This window comes from Notolepis coatsorum (assembly GCF_963971535.1).
Source record: "Notolepis coatsorum genome assembly, chromosome: 10".
NCBI lineage: Eukaryota > Metazoa > Chordata > Actinopteri > Aulopiformes > Paralepididae > Notolepis > Notolepis coatsorum.
In genome coordinates, this window is record NC_140174.1 from 24,659,776 (window position 1) to 24,683,634 (window position 23,859).

At 47.3% G+C, this 23,859-nt stretch overlaps 1 protein-coding gene across 1 annotated transcript in view; it reads right to left on the reverse strand.

The window, feature by feature from the left end:
• Positions 1–23,859, reverse strand: part of capn15 (calpain 15) — a gene marked incomplete at its 5' end in the record, with an annotated part of 132,473 nt that overhangs the window by 63,599 nt on the left and 45,015 nt on the right. Inside the window, 3 exons of the mRNA XM_084322971.1 lie at positions 14,899–15,509; positions 20,850–21,032; positions 21,259–22,963. Of these exons, the coding sequence (XP_084179097.1) occupies positions 14,899–15,509; positions 20,850–21,032; positions 21,259–22,963 (2,499 nt within the window). The remainder of the gene's footprint in view (positions 1–14,898; positions 15,510–20,849; positions 21,033–21,258; positions 22,964–23,859) is intronic.

Consider the following 23,859-nt stretch of genomic DNA (forward strand, 5'->3'; position numbering starts at 1 on the left):
ATCACCCACACTAGATGAATCATATAACGTTGGCCACGGAATTATAAACGACCCCCCCCCCCATCCGGTCATCATCAGATCATACGTAGTAACTTCTAGAAGCACGTCCATTTGAAATTTTTTATCTCGCGCAGATTCCTATCAAACTGTATTTCATCATCAATATAATGCATTTGGAGCTATAAATCAAGTTCTGGAGAAAGCTGCAGAAAACGATAAAAACATACTTATACTTTAGACCGTATTTTAGTATGAATATGTGAATGAAAAAGTATAACGTTGCTACACCCTGAACAATAGATATAGGACGTTGAATGGGCCATAGTAATGTCAATTTAGCAATACAATTTAAAAAGTTATAGCCCTGCAAAGAAGGGGAACTTCTCCATATTAAATAGGGCTGGCGGAGGATGGTAAATTATGAATTTAAGCATGGCGATCAAAGTGTTAAGAAAGAGTGCAATAAATGATTTTATTGAAAAAATAAGAATCGTGTGAGAGAATCGTGATCTCAATTCTTGAGAGAAAAATCGTGATTCACATTTGAGCAAGAATCGCCCAGCCCTAGTCTGGAGCAGGGGAGACAGGAGACTGCATCTCAAACGGCAGCCTATCGGGGTAACAGCACATTACCGTCCCGTGTCTGCAGATGGCGGTTAGTTGAAATGTGAGACGCCCCGGGCTGGGAGGCTCAGTGGACCGAACGGGAAGGTATGCCGCCGTGGATCCGCGCGACGGTATGGATAAATGATTTTCCCTTGTAGTAGGATTAAAAAAAAGTAAAACACAACAGACCGCTCTGAATGGAATAGCACCGTGACAATTAGCCTGTGAGATCAAGAAGACAGAAAAGGATGTCGTGTCACGTTGTAATTTGTAATTTGTAAATCGCCATGCTCTAAGACAAACTCTAACCTTAACCAACTTCGAAAGAGCGCCTAAGCTTAACCAGTGTAGAAACTTGCGGTCCCACGATTGGGCGTACATGTCACATGACCTGGCCAATCAGAGATGCGGAAACAAGACTTTGTTGTCGAAAATATTCAGGCATCCTGGTAACGTCAGTGACGGTGGTAACTATTGAACCAGACTTGACCCGCGGCCGATACAGTGGTGTGGGGGGTGGGGGGGGGGGGGGGGGGGGGGTGTACGTTATGTCACCGTGTGGGGCGCGGCGGTTCAAAATGTGGAAACATCGGGAAAAAGTAAGTGGAGCAACAACACAGTAACAACACAATGAGCCTCGGGGGGGAAATAAACCCCAGATGAGAATCTATATATTCCTCTGTAGCCTCCTCTCCTCGCTCCCAGAGAGGGTTCAGATGCAGGGGGAACACAAACAGTTCCGGTTACGCTGGTTTTGGTGTGTGTGTGACTGTGTGTGTGTGTGTGTGTGTGTGTCCCACAGTTTCAGTGCCGATGGCCCTTGGTGGTGTTTACTCGTTGGGCACAGTGGGCGAGCGAGTGAGCGAGTGGACACACACCCTCGGGGACACAAGCAGGACAAGCTCTCCCGTCTCCAGAGCCATCGAGGAGCATGAGAGCCGAGAATGTACCGAGCATGTAAAACAATACTGTATATACCATATAAATATATTTATTCTCACCATATATTATATATATATATATCCATCCACACCCGTCTGTACATACAGTACCTGAACATAATCCATTTCCATATCTGTAGAATGATACTATATCTATATCTGTTCCTCTTCTTACTAGTTACGCTGCTGGCCAGTATGATTTACTACCATACTGTCTTTATACCTGTATCACTGTACATATTAATACTCTGTACATACATCTGATTAGCACTATTACTCAGTAGTACAAATGTATATATTCTATACCGGTTTAAATCACCTGTACATTGGATATTACACTTTACTGTGACATTTACACTCGGGACGACAAACGTCTTTTCGTTGTACTGTACTTGTGCTGTATGTTGACAATACATTTAAATCTAATCTAATCTAAAAAATAAACATAAGAAAGCAGAAAAATAGCAGAGAAGAGGGGCAGAAGCGAGGGATGCTCGGTGGAGGAGAGAGCATGTCCGCCTGTCCTCTGGCTGATAATATACATTATATATACCGCATGGCCCTTGTCTTGTGAATAGAATTAGAATATACTTGTATTCATAATAGCTGCGCTGGCTTTTTGCCACCCATTGCCACGCGAATCCGCCTCAAGGTCGTTGACCTGGCATTAGGAGGGGAATGGCTCCCTCCTACTTAATTTCGAAGGGTTTAAAATACACCAGGGTGACTAAAACCTTTTTGAGAGTGTGCGAGTTAAAGATCTCACATGGTCTCGCGTTCCGAGTGCATGGGATTCATTTTCTACAAAGTCAAGGACACAGAACAGAAACAATCCATTTAGCGGTTACCAATACTGTGTTCTAAAAAGGAAGTGAAACGGGGAGAGAGCAGGAGGCCGATGGGAAGGGAGACCCAACGAGAGGTTCCCACTCAGACGCCACTGATGATGAAATTATTACTATGAAGGAGGCCGGTGGGGAGGGAGACTCAACGAGAGGTTCCCACTCAGACGCCACTGATGATGAAATTATTACTATGAAGGAGGCCGGTGGGGAGGGAGACCCAACGAGAGGTTCCCACTCAGACGCCACTGATGATGAAATTATTACTATGAAGGAGGCCGGTGGGGAGGGAGACCCAACGAGAGAGGTTCCCACTCAGACGCCACTGATGATGAAATTATTACTATGCACTCAGAGTGTAAGGGCCCTTTCTCACTCATGAAAGCATTGGATGACTAAATGTAAATGTCAAGAACACGCTTCTAATGGCTCATACACTGTCGTAACACATTATAATCTATCACAGCGGTACGCCTTGTGCTCATAGTTACACTGTCGTAACACGTTATAATCTATCACAGGGGGGGGGGGGGGGGAGGGGGAGGGAGACCCAACAAGAGGTTCCCACTCAGACGCCACAGATGATGAAAGTGCCGGCGGGGAGAGACCGACTGAAGACCAGTGAAGTGAAATAACTACTTTCAACCACAACACGGTCGCGGTGCGAGGGAAAGTGTGTGTGTGTGTGTGTGTGTGTGTGTGTGTGTGTGTGTGTGTGTGTGTGTGTGTGTGTGTGTGTGTGTGTGTGTGTGTGTGTGTGTATTGTAGGCAATGTAGCCAGAGTTTGCTCAGAACAGGGTAAATCTGCATTTCACTATGATGCCCCCTATCTCATGGAATGAACTCCAACAGGCCAACTTGCAGGTTAAACCCTACTCTTCAGTTATGGGTAGTTTACATCATTGGTATCTAATTTCATTATTTATTTTTTTCCATTTGACGCCGGAAATGCCACTCAGAAAGGGTTAAAAAGGTCCACGCACGAATATCATGCACGGAGCAAATCTAAAAACGTATCAGACGCTAGCACGGCCGTGACGTCACTTCAGGCAACTTATGCCTTATGCCCGTCCGGGTCATAGTACTACTGGCTATATGGCTCTGGCTAACGTTACCCCGCTAACGTTAGCATTATGGCTACTGTCGTGAACCATTTTAGATCGGGGCATGTAGAGGAGTTTGGGGAACGAGTAAAATGTGCAGGTCCTCTTCTCAGACCTGTGGGGCAAAGCACTGCACGCATCATGCCGCTAGCAAGCTACACGTCGCGGCATGTTGATAGCACAATAGTAGCCCACTCGGTGCATCAGTCACGAAACGGGCTACCACGATAGCTATTAGCTAACTAACGTTAACGTTACAAGCTCAAACACCTTATAACTAGGGCTGTCAGTTTATCGCGTTAATTAGATTAATTAATTACACAGCAAATTATCACGTTATGAAAATTAACTCAAAATTAATTACAAAAAATTATAATATATATATATATTTTTTATCTCATTCATTCCATAAGAACGTAGAATACACATTTACAGACTTATTTTTTAATATGGTCCATTTGCATGTTCTTGGTATCTGATTCTAGGGACATCTATGGATCTCAGGGAATGTATTCCCAGTGTCAGAAATACTGTGTCTCAGGGCTGGGCGATCATAAAACGATAACGATAACTATCGCGATAAATTATTTCCTCGAAATAAACATGAAACGTGGTCGCAAAGTTTCGATATATCGATTTTCCAAGCTTGGATATGAGCACACGCACTAACAACCAATCAGTGAAGGAGATGGCCGATAGCGGAAGGAGACGCGGAGTTAGGACTCTGTAAACAAGGCTGGCTAGGGCTAATTAGCTTGCACGGCGCTATTTTACAGTTTACCTGCCGAGTTGGTGTGTGTTTTGAATTCTGAGGGTAACTGTTATAGTAGTGTGGGGTATACGGTGGACGTCGTTGCAATGAATTGGGCGGAACAGAGTATTTTAGGGTCATTTTTAGTACATTGTCATGAGATACTCCGCTCGGAAACGAGGCTGGCTAGGGCTAATTAGCTTGCACGGCGCTATTTTACAGGTTACCTGCCGAGTTGGTGTGTGTTTTAAATTCTGAAGGTAACTGTTATAGTAGTGTGGGCAGGGTGCGAATCAAGGGGGAGCTGGGGCAGCCATGGCTCCCTTAGATCAGACATCAGCTCCCCTGAAAACATGATTTGTGAATTTTTGGGGGGTCTCTAAAATACTGACAATAAATGCTATTTTTGCCATGCATTTCAAATTGTTCTGTAATTTTCTGTATCGTCATCATCGTGTATAATAATAAAATTAGGCTATTTTGATGTATTAATGATTTGCGCACAAATTCACCGTAATAGACAATAGCATAAATCTATGGGGTTGCGGGCGGCACTGCAGATATATCCTACTCGTAATACGCATGGAACATGCATGCTATTCTTGCGTTCACCATTCGGAGCGTGGCGGCGCTGCACTGCAGTCTGCACTCTGCAGGCACAAATAGATGCATCCAGGATAATGTCGAAAGTTTTTCTAACCAATTTTGATGTTACAAAGAAGACGAAGCAACCTGCTGCGGGGACTACTTCTGTGACATGCAGATTTTGAGAATTGGGCAGACCATCAGGACAGGTGGGTGGCGATAATGTTGCATTTTTTTTACTACTGGAGATGAGGAGTGACTTTTAATAAAACTGCAAGAAAAACAAATGTAATTCTCTCCACGGCAGTGAGCTGGAGTCTCTCTCTCTCTCTCGCTCTCTCTCTCTCCGCGGCAGTGCAGTGAGCTGGACTCTCTCTCTCTCGCGGGCGTCTCTCTCTCTCTCTCTCTCTCTCTTTCCGTGGGCGTCTCTCTCTCTCTCTCTATCTCTCTTTCCGTGGGCGTCTCTCTCTCTCTCTCTCTCGGCAGTTGCGAGACTCAGGGAAACGCTCTGAGATTTTATTTTTTTTGATAATAATTTTATCGCGATAATGTTTTTGGCCATATCGCCCAGCCCTACTGTGTCTGTTACTAGGCTTGAGTAAATTGTAATGAACCAAATGAGAATATCAATATATTTTTTTTATCTTTGACTGTGAATAACACTATGCTCAAATTGACCAGATCTGACAAATCTAAGCAAATTAATAGATGGAAGATGATTAAACAGAAGGTTTTGTAGATACAGTACTGAATTCTGCCATCCGGACACATGCAATTTGAAATATGATTATAGAATATAGAATATCAGGCATAAAATGGTTATGCGATTAAAATGCGATTAATTCGATTAATTAATTACAAATCATGTAATTAATTAGATTAATTTTTTTAATCGCCTGACAGCACTACTTATAACTACTACTATTGTCGTGTCCATAAGTTCCCTGGCAGAATACTTGTGAGGACAAAGGTATACAAAGAGGAGAGAACCATTTTAAATCGGGCATTGTTAGGAGTTTCGAGAATGCTGGCTACCAAGCTAAGCTAAGCTACGTTAGCTACTAACGTTATATACACAATATGTACAACGACACAATGATTTACATTATTACAAATATGGTAACGTGGTTGTGGCTTTTACAAATAGTGGTTAGCTTTAGAGATGAATGGTTATGATCATGGAGCAATAGTGTTAGGTGAAACAGAGACTAGCTCCTCGGCTAGTAGTAACAAGAAGGCTCTGCTTGATTGATTGATTGAAAACTTTATTAACAGATTGCAGAATGGGTACAATACAGTACAGCTCAAAACACACAATTGTTAAGGGGATGCAGACCAGAGAAAGACTTTTGTCTTGTTTACATCAGGGTCCCCCATTTTCAATTCATCAGGACATATGCAACTACCATCAGGACACCTGCCACTACCTGCTGTGACTCTCAGAGCCCCCTCTTAATGAAAGTCAGCGTTGGCCTAGTCACATTGTTTATTGAACAAAAATACAACCTGCAAGTTGGCCTTTAAAGCTTGAGATTCTCCCCTCTGTTGCAGAGGGTTTAAAACCTTGATCTCCAACGTTTGTCAATCACGTTGTACTTGTTTTAATTTATTTGTTATACTAGCTCTTTGCCTCGTCTTGTCGTCTTATTGATCATTTTATATGCAATTTCTTTAGCTTATTTCTGTATATACACTCGATGTGACTATAATGTGTGTGGGGAAATGTTGTTCATGTTCTATCAGGCAGTGGTGGCAAGTGTGCTCCTCTATGCCGCTGTCTGCTGGGGTGGTAATACCACGGCCAGGGATGCCAGGCGGCTGGATAAGCTGGTGAAAAAGGCTGGCTCAGTGGTGGGGAGGAGACTGGACCCACTGGGGACCGTGGTGGAGAGCCGCACGCAGAGCAAGCTGCTGGCCATCATGGACAATACCAACCACCCTCTCCACCACACCCTGGAGGCAGGGCTCCCGTCGTCCCGGGGACAATCAAATATTGATTTGAATCTTTTTTGGGACGCAAACGGGACGAGAGGATTTAATTTTTTTCACAGGAAATGTCAATTAGCCGACTGTCAGTGCGCGCATATATATATATGAATTATTCTACGTTAATAAAACATACCTGGTGATCAACTACAGTTTGCTGTAAACATTATGATATGTGTGTAGTGTTCTGATAACGACAGCTGCAGCGGGAGCTGGCTCATGCTGGATTTGCGAATAGCATGCAGCTGCAGAGCCGCAGAGCCAGGGGCGCTTTCAGGTCCGGTCACAGACCCGCTCAACAGCGCCCCCCACACAACGGCTGAATTGCCAATGGCTGAATTGGAGTATTGCACTGCGGGGGACCTTGACCCCTGACCCACACACCTGTTTTTACACCCGTTTTTCATACACCTGTTTTTATCTCATCACGCTCCTATTGATATTGATAGATATGATTTTATTGAATTTTATCATGTGCTTATTTTTAATTCATGATGCAGACATAACGTGAAATAACTGAATGAGAACTGTCAATGTCTGTATACTGTGTGAGCTGCGAGATACCCTGAATTTCCCCAAGGGGATTAATAAAGTATCTATCTATCTATAAACAAGGGGAAACCTCTGTTGCCTTTCGAGTATAAATACAGGTTTGAAATGAAAGGGGAAAACGTGCCCCGTCCATTGCAGGCAACTCTAGACTTGTTACCAGGTCAACACAGTTTAAGCTTCAAACGTTTGAGGTTAGAAACACAAAACCTGCAGGGAGGGACGACACGTGACCTGAAACGCAGAGCCCGTCTCGACTACTTTTCAGCGGCTGGATGAGACAGCCATCGCTCAACGGGGGACATGATCACACTGATGAAGAAGAACGGGTTGAATGTGAACCAGACGGCGTGGCCTGTGACCCAGTCTATAGCGATACCAGAGGACCTCCTACCAGAGGACCTCCTACCAGACAACCTCCTACCAGACGACCTCCTACCAGATGACCTCCTACCAGACAACCTCCTACCAGAGGACCTCCTACCAGACGACCTCCTACCAGAGGACCTCCTACCAGAGGACCTCCTACCAGAGGACCTCCTACCAGACAACCTCCTACCAGAGGACCTCCTACCAGACAACCTCCTACCAGACGACCTCCTACCAGAGGACCTCCTACCAGACGACCTCCTACCAGACGACCTCCTACCAGACGACCTCCTACCAGACGACCTCCTACCAGACGACCTCCTACCAGACGACCTCCTACCAGACAACCTCCTACCAGAGGACCTCCTACCAGAGGACCTCCTACCAGACGACCTCCTACCAGAGGACCTCCTACCAGAGGACCTCCTACCAGATGACCTCCTACCAGACAACCTCCTACCAGACGACCTCCTACCAGACGACCTCCTACCAGAGGACCTCCTACCAGAGGACCTCCTACCAGAGGACCTCCTACCAGACGACCTCCTACCAGACGACCTCCTACCAGACAACCTCCTACCAGACGACCTCCTACCAGAGGACCTCCTACCAGACGACCTCCTACCAGACGACCTCCTACCAGACGACCTCCTACCAGAGGACCTCCTACCAGACGACCTCCTACCAGACGACCTCCTACCAGACGACCTCCTACCAGAGGACCGCCTACCAGACGACCTCCTACCAGATTACCTCCTACCTTCTTTATTGTCTATATTTATTGTAGCGTATAATATACTAGATTTAGTAGGGCTGTCAAAATTAATGCTTTAACTCTGGAGATTAATTTTAATTATTTAAAGTGTTAAATAGCTATTAAAATAGTCTTTGAATCTAAATATACTTTCTTTGTGTTGATTTTACATTAATTCCATGATTTTACTCAAGTAAATATCTGTTACAAGCTTCGCTCTTAAGTAGAAAAATGCGATTTTTAATCTAGATGAATGTAGATTAATTATAGAAAATTGTGAGATGAATTAGTAAAAAACATTTTGACAGCACTAATATTTAGACATCTTATCTTATACATCAAGTCCAGGACACAGAACTGGGTGCGACCAAGTTACGTACTTGTGCGAACAACTGAGAGAGTTGGACAGCACCGGTGCCTCCAGGGGACGGTTAGTCTGGAGCCCTGTACATCTGGAGGGGATCTTAAAATATTACATATTTATTATTTTTATTTACATTTTTATTTATTTAATAAGTGAAACAATGACTCAAACAACATGTTCTGCATAGGCTTTTTCAGGTTGACTCTCTGTCTCCAATGCAGCTGGACAGACTTCTTTGGTAATAATTGACTAAAAACATATATCTATAATCTATATATCTATATATGTTGTTCACAAGCAGATTCATAATGACTCGGTATGCTGTATATATATATATATATCATAAATAGGGGTGGAAACGATTCGATTCAAATTATTTGGGCAAAGATTCAACGTGTCATCATAGCACAGTAACAGTTTGACCACCGTTTGATTAAATTCAGTGGACATGATTAACTCAGTGTAATCAGTGAGAGAGCCTCTGCAGATGTGACCCGATGGACTCAGTTGGAAATTATTGAAGATAAGCAGCTAAAACCAAGTCATAGTTAATTATGTTCATAAAGAAAAGAAAAACGCAACAAATTAATCATCGATTACAAAGATCGACGTCGTTGGATTTCCACATGAATAGCAATCATAATAATTCATCAATTGAGTCATTCGACTCTTGTCAGTGTGTGTCCATGTATGTCTGTCTATTTTAATGTTCGTCAACTGTAATGTTGACTGAGATATTGGATACTAGGGTTGGGTACCGTTCACATTTGAATCGATACAGATTTCTTTCTGTACTTTAGTGTTTAAAAATGTAATCTACCTACCTCAGTTGTAAAAAAAAATTCCAAACTTCAAATAATTTATTATCATTATTATTTATTTAGAACAATTTGTTAATATATATATATAATATATAATGCAGCGAGCGTTGTCTGCATCTAGCTTTGTAAAGTGTAACCACACTTGCGACCGCTTTCGCCTTGCCATTGCCCCGACTGCTTTGTTGTTGTTGAATCAAGTCAAATCCTAGGTAAGCGTGTATTGTGCGCATAAACGTTGACGTGCGTTTCGTGGTAAACTAAACGTTGACGTCATCGGACTTACATTTTTTTTTATTATTTTATTCCTACTCCCCAAACTCTGCATGCGCAGACCTATCTACGTATCTATCTATCTATCTCAGATTCAGATTACTTTATTCGCCATTTCATACAGGTACAAAATGGAACGTGTTTTGGCATTACAGTGCATACTTTTTTCACAATTAAGAACAATACAACAGTAAATAAATAATTTTAAGTAAAGTGCAAGACAGGACAGAACAGTGAGACAACAATAAGACTGTGAAAGTGCGGTGGTTGGGGACATGGATACAGTGCAACACAAAGTTCAAGTCCAGAAGTCCAGCCCTAGCAGCTCGCCATAGAGGGGGGGGGAGCAGATATCTACGTATCCATCCATCCATCCATCCATCCATCCAACTAACTAACTAACTAACTAACTAACTAACTAACTAACTAACTAACTAACTAACTAACTAACTAACTAACTAACTAACTAACTAACTAACTAACTAACTAACTAACTAACTAACTAACTAACTAACTAACTATCTATCTATCTATCTATCTATCTATCTATCTATCTATCTATCTCACTGATTTCTAACATGAATCCTATCGGTCTGGCATGGGGAGGACATATAACACTCAGACATAAAACTTACCAACATGTTCTGTGTTTCGAGAGCTCGCCCCCCTAAGAGAAACCCCCACCGGATGACATCCACCGGCAGACCTCCGGAGGAGAGCAGACCTCTGGACGAGAGCAGACCTCCGGAGGAGAGCAGACCTCTGGACGAGAGCAGACCTCTGGTGAACTGCAGACACTTATCACCTACTCCTTCACCTCTCCTGGAGCGGTGGTGCCTGTTACAGTTGACAGCAGGTGAGGAAACAGCGTCTGCAGTTCACTAGCGGCCTGCTCTCCTCTGGGTGACATCATCTGGTGCAGTCTCTCTGAGGGAAGGGGGGGGGGGGGGGTGCGAGCTCTGAAGACTCAAGAAACCAGCTGAAACTCTGCCAATGCTCCACCCTCGACTAATAACACATCTCTTCAAACAATATCTGAAATGTTAAAAAAATTATTTAAAAAAACAACCTTCTTACTTACTGTCTTTTTACTATTATGTACCACTATTATACTTACTTATACTACTACCTATCACACTAATATACGCTACTATGCACTCAAGTTCAAGTTCAACACTGTTTGATGAACAATGTTACTGACCCTTAGCTGCCAGAGATGTACCCCTCCTGCTGACTTGTTATTCACAATTTGGTTAAAAGCATATTTAGCTAAATGACTAAATGTAAATGCAAATGTCAAGAACACGTTGGTTAAGGTTCATGTCCAATCAGCACCCGTCCTCCTCATAATTGGGTAAAGAACGGATAAGATATTAGGCTTCTAATGGCTCATACAGTATCGTGACCCGTTATAATCCATCACAGCCGCACGCCTTGTGCTCATACACTGTCGTGACACGTTAGAATCCATCACAGCCGCACGCCTTGTGCTCATACACTGTCGTGACCCGTTAGAATCCATCACAGCCGCACGCCTTGTGCTCATACACTGTCGTGACCCGTTAGAATCCATCACAGCCGCACGCCTTGTGCTCATACACTGTCGTGACCCGTTAGAATCCATCACAGCCGCACGCCTTGTGCTCATACCAGGGTTTCCGTTAGAAAAAATTGTTGCCGGTCTCCGTGACCTGCAAGATTTCAATCTACCGGACAAATGAGATTAATTCCGGTCATAGTTTATTGAGCTTTAAAACAATTGATAGGCAGGCTATATAAAGAATGTCATCCTCAAGGCATGTAGATTTATAATATTATTACTTAAAACTAGGCTACTTTTGCGTATACAGTCATTAATATATTCCAAATAAAATAAGTCCCTCGATACTCCGTGCTGCTGCCGACTTGAAATAAAATAGACCGCGTATGTGGGCAGTCGGTCCGACACTAAACAGCAGTCTGTTATAATCACATTTTTATGAGCTAACGAATTCCGTTATATTGGACATTTGTATTAATTATATCAAGCGAAGAACTGAGAAAGCAGAGAGACGGCAACATTATCGTGGTTTGCGTGACGACTCTCTCCACCTCGCAACGACTTATTTGCAAAGAGTATGGCGCTGCAGAGCAGCTGTTCAGCTGTTATTGGCTCTTTTCTGGGAACCGCACAACAGCGCCCCCCACCCAACATTGGCTGAAAATGGCTGAATTGGAGTACTGCTGGAATACTGCATTGTGCTGCTGCTGCTGCGGCTCTGCAGCTTCACAAAAGTCCGCACACCCAGCACTAAGCTCTCGCTGACAACGTCGTTGTCATTATTAGAAGCAACGAGGAAACAAATGTAATGATCGTTTCGTTCATCGCATAGGCTATTTAATTTTAGCCTATTTTAATACAATTCAAATAATCAAATTGTGCTTAGACTCAGGGAATTATTTTCACCGGACATTAAGACCGGAGAGATTAAATATGTCGGACTTCAACAGATTTTGCCGGTCAAATACCGGTAATTACCGGCTAACGGAAACGCTGGCTCATACACTGTCGTGACACGTTAGAATCCATCACAGCCGCACGCCTTGCGCTCATACACTGCCGTGACACGTTATAATCCATCACAGCCGCACGCCTTGTGACTGCCGTGACCCGTTAGAATCCATCACAGCCGCACGCCTTGCGCTCATACACTGTCGTGACCCGTTAGAATCCATCACAGCCGCACGCCTTGTGCTCAAATACACTGTCGTGACCCGTTAGAATCTATATCTCAGCCATATGCCTCAACATCTTTAGTTTCTCTCCGTCTCGCTCCTCGGTTTCCTAGCCCGCCACGTCTCGACTCTCGGCTGCGTGTGCTCTCTGCCGTGCCATTATTACCCAACACGTCTAGACAGAGAGAACTGTGTCGTCAAGACATCTCCATTCCATTATGCAGTTGGACGCCGTCTTCTCTGCGAGCCGTACATCAGTTGATATGATTCCTCCAGCGCCGCTACCCCCCCCCCCCCCCCCCCGACGCCTCCGCCGCGAGGTAAGAGTAGCGGCCCGAGGGAGATGAACTGGGACGGCTAAGTGTTTTATTTATTTACTTACCAATTCAACCCCCCCCCCCCCCCACACACACACACACACTACATTACAGGGAGCTGCCTCGCTTGACGCTGTTACCGATTGCATTGGCTACAGAGATGCAGATAACTGCTGCTACTCCACTCTGGATCCGCTGCTAAAAATAGGCCCAGCCCCCGCGCTCACCTAAGCGTGCAAACACACATACACACACACAGCCACACACACACAGCCACACACACACACACACACACACACACACACACACACATACACACATACACAGCCACACACACACACACACACACACACACACACACACACACACACACACAGCCACACACACAGCCACAGGCTGACTCACACAGGGGGGATTGGAGTGCTGTAGCGTGGCTGGACACAAAGGGGAGGGGTTGTTGTAGATGAAAAGGAGAGGAAGAAGAGGGGGATTAAGCTGTGAGGAAGAGAGCAGAGGGGTGAGAGAGGACTCAGAGGAGCGACGGTGGTCAGAGCAGACCTGGAGGAGAGGAGGAGGAGAGGTGACGAGAGAGAAAGACAAGCTGAACTGTAGCTGTCAAATTAGGAAGAGGAGGAGGAGGAGGAGGAGGAGGAGGTGCTCCGATATCCTTCCTCCTCCTGAGCCGTGTGCCCCCCCCTCACCCCCACGATCCCCCGCAACCCACTTGGCATTAATAATGCATCCCCCCCCCCCCCCTCCTCCTCGCCACCCCCCGCCCAGCTCACACTGTGCCATTAAAAACACAGCTCGACAGCTAGCGGGGCAGCAGGGATGTCATGAATGGGTATGAATCAACCACACATGTGGAATCAAAAGGGGGAAAGAATTAATCACGAAGAGAAGCGAGCGCGACTCGTCATGCTGCTCAACGACACGTGAGTCCGAGTCCCGGAGGATTCGGCTGCGTCTGTGTTTCTCTCCTACACGGCTGCACTGAGTTTGATCAGACTCTTCTTCCATGTCAAATGCAGTCGGGTCCGTGAATATTTGGACAATGGCACATATTTCTACAATTCTGGCTCTGAACACCGCCACACAGTGGACTTGAAATGAGACAATCCTGGTGTGCTTTTAAAGTGCAGACTTTCAGCTTTGATTTGAGGGTATTTACATCCAAAATCAGGTGAACGGTGTAGGAATTACACAACAACGTGCACTCTTTTAAGGGACCAACGGTAATTGGATAATTGGCTGCTCAGCCGTTCCGTGGCCAGGTGTGTGTTATGCCCTCGTTATTTCATTCACAAGGAGCAGATAAAAAGGTCTAGAGTTTCGAGTCCATTGTGGCGGAGCCAAAATTGTGAGATTTGTGTTGATGTCCAAATATTTATGGACCCGGCGACTGTAAATGTGCATTAAGCCAGAGAAATACCCCTCCTCTGATAGGATTTCCCCATCTCGGAACGGTTTTATTGTTCGATATGATTTAGCACAGAATGACACCATACGGCAGATGGGGAGAGAACAGCAGAGGTGGGACGTGCGCTTCAAGCGGGTCACGCTCGGGAAATCGTATCGTTTAAGTTCCGGTAGGGCTGGGCAATTAATCCAGTTTCAATTTCAATTAGGATGTTTGTCTTCTTCCCACGGTCATGAAAACAAGATAGAGATAGAACGATTGTGATTATTAGTTACAATGATTATTGTAGCGCATGCCGTGCTGCTCTCGTTTTGCCTTGTGTTGTAAACGCAGCGCACACTTCCTTCACGGCGGTGCGAAGTGTGAGTAACGATAAATTGTAAAGCACTTTGGATAAAAGCATCATTTACCGTTTACAGTGAAATTAAACTATTCCTCGTGTGTTTGCTGTGGGGGGCCCTCTGGGAGCGCCTCAGGGACCCGCTGTGAGTCCCCAGAGCCTCACCTTGGGAACCACGGAGTCAGCCTGTGTGGTGCACTTTCAGATCTCGCTCGCAGCGGCGGCGGCAGGCGACCTGATCTGAACCCTGCCAGCTCCACGGTGCTCCTGATCTGAACCCTGCCCGCCCCGCTCCTGATCTGAACCCTGCCCGCCCCGCTCCTGATCTGAACCCTGCCCGCCCCGCTCCTGATCTGAACCCTGCCCGCCCCGCTCCTGATCTGAACCCTGCCCGCCCCGCTCCTGATCTGAACCCTGCCAGCTCCACGGTGCTCCTGATCTGAACCCTGCCAGCTCCACGGTGCTCCTGATCTGAACCCTGCCAGCTCCACGGTGCTCCTGATCTGAACCCTGCCAGCTCCACGGTGCTCCTGATCTGAACCCTGCCAGCTCCACGGTGCTCCTGATCTGAACCCTGCCAGCTCCACGGTGCTCCTGATCTGAACCCTGCCAGCTCCACGGTGCTCCTGATCTGAACCCTGCCAGCTCCACGGTGCTCCTGATCTGAACCCTGCCAGCCCCGCGGTGCTCCTGATCTGAACCCTGCCCGCCCCGCTCCTGATCTGAACCCTGCCCGCCCCGCTCCTGATCTGAACCCTGCCAGCCCCGCGGTGCTCCTGCGATCGACACTACGCAGGGCTTCCCTGACGCCTGTCTGAGAGACGACGCCAACAACATTAAGTAGCGCGAACACAAAGAGGAACTCGAGGCACGCGGGGGGGGAGACGACACGCTGACTTGTTTTTGTTGCCACGGGAGACCTCGTGGATCAGACCGGATCAAAACACCGGAGGCGGAGACAGGTGAGCGTGAATGGAGAGAGGTGTCGCTCTGTATTAGGAGGTGTTCCAATCAGGAGATTAGCTTGTAATTACGAAAAGGGTAATTAGGTTTTCTCCATTAAGAAAAAAAGAAAAGAAAAATACATTTGATTAGCCCCCCCCCCCCCCCCCCCCCCCAGTCTCCCCCCGGCCAGCCCACATTTATGCTGCTTAATGAAAATTCATGCTTTCTTGATGGGGGTCAACACTGTTCAATATGTCAGGATCACAGCTTTTTACTCCTCTTTAAAGAAATTAAAAAAAAAGTTCCACGTCGCTAATCTTTTTATTGTTTGGTCAATTTAACACATAAAAGTCCACTTTGAAATTAAATTAGAATCTGGACGTTGAAGGCTGCCGTTATCACAGAGTCTGCCAGATCATCCCCCCCCCCCCCCCCCGTTAGAAGGCACATTAAATTAATTAAGCGCTTTAATAAGCTCCCGAATAGGAATGATGACTGGTGTCTGTCGGGGAGAGAGAGAGAGCGCGAGAGGTACAGGGAGTGAGTGGAACTAAGCCGTCAGTGAACACAAAACCAACACAACGTCCCTCTGGTGACTTTTCAGCAAACAAAAACAAAAGAATTACGGATATGTCTAATTGGAGCTTAATTTCCGATCCAGGATTTAGACTAGCGGTGTGCGATTGATTGCTACAATTAACAACTCTTTCAAGTTAACCGGTTGATTCAATTTGCAAAAGTGAACGGATCGAACTGCAAACAATTTGTTTCGGTAGAGTTACACAATAATATCCCTGTCCAGGGAAATATAACTCCTGACCCGCCAACCACTGCATCACTTTTAAACAGACATTTAACACATCTATACACGCCTATATACTATTTATTTAAAATGTCTTTCCGTTTTGTCTCCCTTTCTCTGTAGTATCCCCTCCATGTTGTCATTGTGAATGTCCATGTACTGTGTTTGTCCATGTAATGCAATGTCTGTAAAGTGCTTTGAGATACTATATGTAAGGTGCTATATAAAATAAATTTATTATTATTATTATCATCATCATCATCATTATCATCATCATCTAACAAATTCACAAACTCCTGTTATCATTTGAGGCAATTCACCCCCCAAAAAAACGATGCCGATTTCTTATCACACATAATCTCACACACATCCAGCTCTAAAAACATTCACCCACATTCATTTAGTTCGACAGTTATTGAGAGTAAATTAGTTTTAATATGGCCACCAGTGATGTCATCGGAGACATTGAATCCTTGTGTTGTAGGGGTGTAAAGGTACACGTATCCGTACCAAACAAGTTTCAGTGTGTACCGTACCGTACCGAACGGCTGTGTAGTGTACTGAACGAATACAACGGTATGTTAACCACTAACGACCGCCCACCGGGGGCTGTTTCTTTCACAATCTAATATAATTATAATATTTAATTTTTTTACAAGTCAATTATTAATTTCAATATAGAATATTCGTCGACAGCCCTACAAGTACAATTAGTTACTGCACACTACATCACCCCTGAGTGGAACATGGAAAGCCAAACTTTCCCCCACTGTACCGAAAACCCGTACCGAACCGTGGTTTTTGTGTACCGTTACACCCCTAGTGTGTTGCGTTAACTACGGCATCATGCCATGATGTAGAAATAGCAACACCTTTGTCTTATAGGGACTGCTACCGTATCATTTCACGGTGCTGTAAAATCTTGAACTTTTGGGGGACGAATGTAAAGAAAGTGTCTTGACTGAGCAGTGAGCACTCCTTGTTGTTACTGAAATGTAAGCCAGTGCTGAGAGGCCTCCGATTACTAGATACAACTACAGTCTTCCCTTGATCCATTTTCTTTCATGAGAGTTGTGTTGCACTGCTTTACTAAACATCACCAGGAGTATAGAGGCTTGCCGGGTTAATCCGAAGGATGTGGATCTCTGCTACATATCACTGTGCTGCATGCAGAGATGGATAGACACTCTTCTACTAAGACCTCTGGCTTAGGCAGAAACCCAGGACGTCAGCTTGACGGTAAATCCTTTTGGAATTGTGAACTAAATGCAGTATGGGCTGAACGGCTGAAAAGAAATGTATAAAATGCCAGGAGGACGGATTGGAGAATGAATGTTTACGAGATGAGTCGTCGACGTTAACAGAACTTCAGAACTCGAGAGCCATCACGAATGCCTCTTGCGTGGACTACAACGTATGACGTATATCATGCCAGTCAGGGTACCTGTTGTATACCGTTTACTTTTACTATTACTCATACTATATATATTCAGATTCTAATTATTTATTGCCTATATTTATTGTAACATAATATAACCGATAGCATACAAACCCTCATCTGCAACTTTGTTTACACTGTTTATTTGTCTCATGTTTTTATATTCAGAGTTAATTATTGTTTACACTGTTTATTTTTTCTCATATTATTTATATTCAGATCAAATTGTATTGCCTATATGTATGTCTTTCTACTATTACCATGCCAATACCTGTACCCGTCCACCTCCCTCATGCTGCTATGATGCACAAATTACCCCACGGAATATCTTATGTTATCTTATCTTACATATCACTGTGCAGTGTGTGCTGCATGCAGAGATGGATAGACACTCTTCTACTAAGACCTCTGGCTTAGGCAGAAACCCAGGACGTCAGCTTGAGGGTATGCATGCAACTAAATGCACTATGGGCTGATGTGAGAACGGCTGGGGGAAAAAAGTATAAAATGCCAGGACGGATTTCAGAATGAATGTTTAGAGATGAGTCGTCAACATTATCTTTGATGAAAGATTGGGTTTCTTCGAGAGGTTTAACCGGGGCCAAGCGATGAGAGTAGAATGGATTCAGGAAGCACAGGGCCTGTATCGATCATATCTGTACAGTAACCACAGTTATTAAAGCAAGAATTCAGGACGGAAAATCTACTTATGCCTGCTTTATAGATTTCCGGAAGGTCCTTTGATTGGGTTAACAGAGATTTGCTTCTCTTTAAACTAATCCAGGGTGGTGTGTTGATGGTTTTACAAAGCTATCAAGGCCTTATATCAGGTTCCTGTAGCGAGTGTCCAAGTGAATTGATTTGATTACTGGTTGGTTGGTTCCCAATGCCATTTGGAGTGAAGCAGGGAGTGGGTTTCCCATTAATGACCTAGACTGTGGCGGCTCGCCACAGTCCAATTAGTCCCGCCACAGTTGTATAATGAACCAAAAATATATATATATATATATATTTTTTTATATAAAGTTTGCCAATCAGTAGTATCAGTAGTATTGGCAGTGGTAGTAGTCGTAATAGTAATCCACTATATTTTTTTATTTTCTAAAAAATAAACCAGTTCAACACAGGTAACCACTTTTGCTTCATTTCTTTGAAGGCTCAAATGTATGCTCAGTGCTTCCCAATCCTCTCCTCGCCGTTCCATGCATTTGTTAAATTCCACCACCAGCACACCTGATTCAACTTAACTAGCCCTTTATTAGTTGAATCAGGTGTGCTTGGTGGTGGAATTTAACAAATACATGGAACGGCTGGGGTGCTTCGAGGAGAGGATTGGGAAGCACTAGTCTAGTCGATTTTGTGTTTTGAGCACACAGTTCATCATAGATCTAGCCTCTTTATTTTGCTCTCAAAGTGCACCAGATTGATGCATTTAACTTTAAAATGTACAAAAAAGACTGTCATTTCATCCCGTACCCTCATCTGGGCCATTAAGGATCCAGCCCAGGAGATCAAAAGCTCTGGTCTAGGTGTAATATTGGATGTTGTCATTCTAGGATGTTGTCACTTTATGCAGATGATATTATCTTCTAGGGTTGACCTTCGAATCGAAGCTTTTTTTGGCAATCGAAGCTTCGGGGCCGAGCTTCGATTTTAATTCGAAGCTTCGAGATTTTTTTATTTTTATTAATATATATTCTTTTTTATTCTTATTTTTTTTTATCTTATGTTGTGGGACTTGTACAGCACTTTGGTGAACTTTGTTGTTTTTAAATGTGCTCTATAAATAAAGTGGATTGGATTAATTAATTAAGTAGTTTTATTAAGACATATTTTTATATGGGTCGGGAGACTTTAAAAAAGCAGCACAATGAACACAAATCTGTCCGTCTTAAATAACAAACGGCATTGCTTCGCTTCTTCGTCGACATGTCTGCTGCACATGTCCTTGTTGTTTTCAACACAGATAATCCAGTGTTGAGAGGTGGAGTCGAGGGCCGAGGCGCCGCTTACTTTCGTTTCATTGGAATGGAGGGTGGAAGGCGCCGCTTACTTTCGTTTCATTGGAATGGAGGCGCAAGATTTTGGAGGCAAAAAAATTAAAAAATAAAATAAAATTAGTAAAAAAAAAAAATTATAAAAAAAAAAAAATTTACTTCGATTTTTTTTTATGTTCGCAGCTCGTGCCATCGAACGAAGCTTCGAAGCTTCGAAGTATTTAAGACAGCCCTATTATCCTCCTGGCAGAGTCGGAGCACACCCAGCAGAAGACGCTGAATATTGTTATGTTCAGAGAGTAAAAAAGATTTTTTTTAACGAAGGGTGACTGTAAGATAAAACAATATATTATGTATTTGGAGCCTTGCCTCTGGATTATACCGATTCCTATAAATACTTGGGCTTTGCTTTAGATGAATTCATGTCCTATGAATTGGGGATAATAATAATAATACTGGCGGACTCAGTGGGGAGCTGTTGGGGCAATCAGTCAAATGAAAATGTGCAAAGTGGGCTGTTCCACTGCTCTGTGAGTCACGTGTGTCCTTAGTTCTGCAGCTGGAGTGTGGGGTTACAAGGAAGGGAGGAATTCTGTCCAGAATACATGTTACCTTGGGGTATATATATACAGTATACACGTTTGCCCCTAACGTTGCGTTACAGGGAGATGTGGGTCGGGAACCGATGGAAATCAATATAAAAAAGGGTGAATTTAATTAACCGCCTCGTTAATTTGCCAGAGAGTAGGATGACAAAAAAGATGCAATAGGGATACGGCACAAAGTCACCCCTGGACAAAGAATTCTTAGAGAGCAGAGTCTTAGAGAGCAGAGTTTAGAGAGCAGAGTCTTAGAGAGCAGAGTCTTAGAGAGCAGAGTCTTCGAGAGCAGAGTCTTAGAGAGCAGAGTCTTAGAGAGCAGAGTCTTAGAGAGCAGTCTTAGAGAGCAGAGTCTTCGAGAGCAGAGTCTTAGAGAGCAGAGTCTTAGAGAGCAGAGTCTTAGAGAGCAGAGTCTTAGAGAGCAGAGTCTTAGAGAGCAGAGTCTTAGAGAGCAGAGTCTTAGAGAGCAGAGTCTTAGAGAGCAGAGTCTTCGAGAGCAGAGTCTTAGAGAGCAGAGTCTTAGAGAGCAGAGTCTTAGAGAGCAGAGTCTTAGAGAGCAGAGACTTTGCGATTTGATAATTGCATCATTCCAAATCGCGATTTCGGTTAAAAATCGATTAATCGTGCAGCCCTAATTTCCACTGCAGTTCGACCTTTTTAAATCTCATTCTCATCCCATTCTCATTCTCATTCTCCACCTCACCCACGTATAACCCCCCCCCCCCACCCCTTCCCCCTCCTCACCTCTCGGCAGAAGCTGACGATGTTCTCCAAGAGCTCCTTGGCCTCGCCCTCGTCGTTGCGCCGCCGCGCGTCCACGTGCATGCTCTCCCTCCTCTTCAGCGGCTTGGCCACCTTGCGCAGGGCGAGGTACTGCTGGGGCGTGTGGCACGCGGCACAGTGCTTGGCCTTCACGTCGTTCAGCAGCGTGCAGGCGGGGCAGCCCCACTGGAGGAGCGCCGAGGAGGAGGAGGAGGTGGCGGCGGAGGACGAGGAGGCGGCGGCGGGGACGGAGGAGGAGGAGGGGAAGAGGCGGGCCTGTTTCCGTGCTTTATGTCCCGCGGAGGAGGAGGAGGAGGACGAGGGGGTGGAGGAGGAGCAGCAGCAGGACCCCAGGGAGAGGCCACAGTGTGGGCAGCAGCGCGACGCCGGCTGCTCCTGGAAGCCGTGCAGCTTGGAGGAGCCGCAGGCCGAGCACTTGCCGGCGCCCGTGGGGTTCCGCAGGGTGCACTTGGAACACGCCCAGGTGCTGAAGTCCGGGCTGGAGGGGCTGGCCGGGGTGAAGCGCACCGTCTCGCAGCCCACCAGGTCGATGAGGTCGGCGCCCGCCCGCGACGAGCGGCACGCCTCGCACTTGGACGAGCCGCCCTGGTTGGGCAGGGAGCAGCCGGGGCACTTCCAGGTGGGCGGCGCCGAGGAGGAGGAGGAGGAGGAGGAGGCGGGGGGGAGGAGGGCGGGGGCCGGCTGCTGGTGCTGGTCCTCCTCCTCCAAGATGCTGAGGCGCTTGCCGGGGTGGGAGGGCTCCTGGGGCTGGGCGTGCTTGGGCTTGGGCGGCCGGAGCTGCGGACAGGGCTGGGGGGGCGGCACGCTGGCCGTGCACGGGGAGGTGGGGCTGGGGGTGTTGGCGCCCGGGTTGTTGGGCGGCCGTCCCGGGGGGGGCACCTCTCTCCTGCTGCGTGGCACCGGGTTGTTCTGGAGAGAGGAGAAGGGGGTGAAGGGGGAGGAGAGGGGCTGCGAGGGGGGGGCCGGCTCCTGGGGCTCACAGGGAGGGGCCGGGGGCGAGTCGTCCGTGAGGTCTATGAGGAGCGGGGGGGCCCCTGCCGCCACGTGGACGGGAAACCCCGACACGGGCGTGCGCACCTCGGGCACCTTCAGCGCCTCGGGGGGGATCTTGGGCAGCGACAGTTTCCTGGGCCCCCCGCAGGCCGAGCAGGACAGCGCCACGGGCGTGTTGTGGAGCGTGCAGCGCGGGCAGGCCCAGCCCGACGGGTGGCCCTCCGACACGCCCACCTCCCCGTTGCTCTCCGACCTCCGCATCGCCTCCTCCTTCTTGGGCGCCGGGTGCTGCCCCCGGGGCTCCAGGAGCACAGCGGGGGCGACGGCGATGGGCGCCGGAGGCTCGGGGGGCAGCGGGGGCAGCAGGCCGTTGGCGGTGGCGGCGGCCGTGGTGGTGGTAGAGGCGGGCGGGGCGGGGGAGGCGGGGCCGAAGCCGCAGACGGAGCAGGCCCCGGAGCCCTGGGGGTTGTTGAGGGTGCAGCGGGGACACGCCCAGCGCTGCGGCTCCTCCGTGCTGCTCAGCCGCAGGATGTGGTTGAGGTCGGGCTTCTGGCGCGGCGCCTCGCAGATGGAGCAGCGCGGCGCGGCGCCGGCGTTCAGGAAGGTGCAGCGTCCGCACGACCACTCGCCGCCTTGGACCGCCGCCGCCATGGAGCCCGGAGAGTGAGAGTGGCTGAGAGAGGAGAGGAGAGGGGAGGAGAGGGGGGAGAGGGGGGGGAGGGGAGAGGAGAGGGGAGAGGAGAGGGGAGGGGGGAGGAGGGGGGAGAGGGGAGAGAGGAGAGGGGAGGGGAGGAGAGGGGAGAGGGGGGAGAGGAGAGGAGAGAGGGGAGAGGAGGGGGGAGAGGGGGGGGAGAGGAGAGGGGAGGGGAGGAGAGGGGAGGGGAGGAGAGGGGAGAGGAGAGGGGAGGAGGGGGGAGAGGAGAGAGGGGAGGGGGGAGAGGAGAGGGGGGAGGGGGGAGAGGGGAGAGGGGGGAGAGGAGAGAGGGGAGAGGAGGGGGGAGAGGGGGGGGGAGAGGAGAGGGGAGGGGAGGAGAGGGGAGGAGAGGGGAGAGGAGAGGGGAGGAGGGGGGAGAGGTAGGGGAGAGGGGAGAGAGGAGAGGAGAGAGGGGGGAGAGGGGAGAGGAGAGGAGAGGAGAGGGGAGGGGGGAGAGAGGAGAGGGGAGAGGAGAGGGGAGGGGGGAGAGGGGAGAGGAGAGAGGGGGGAGAGGAGAGGAGAGGAGAGGAGAGAGGAGAGAGAGAGGAGAGGAGAGAGGGGAGAGAGAAGAGAGAAGAGAGGAGAGGAGAGAGGGGGGAGAGGGGAGAGGAGAGGAGAGGAGAGAGGGGGGAGAGGGGAGAGGGGAGAGGAGAGAGGGGGAGAGGGGGGAGAGAAGAGGAGGGAGAGGAGAGGGGGGAGAGGAGAGAGGGGAGAGAGAAGAGGGGAGAGGAGAGGAGAGGGAGGGGATAGGGGAGAGAGAAGAGGAGAGAGGGGCGGGTAGAGGGGAGAGGAGAGATAGGGGGAGAGGGGAGAGAGAAGAGGAGGGAGAGAGAGGGGGGAGAGAGAAGAGGAGAGAGAGGGGAGAGGAGAGGAGA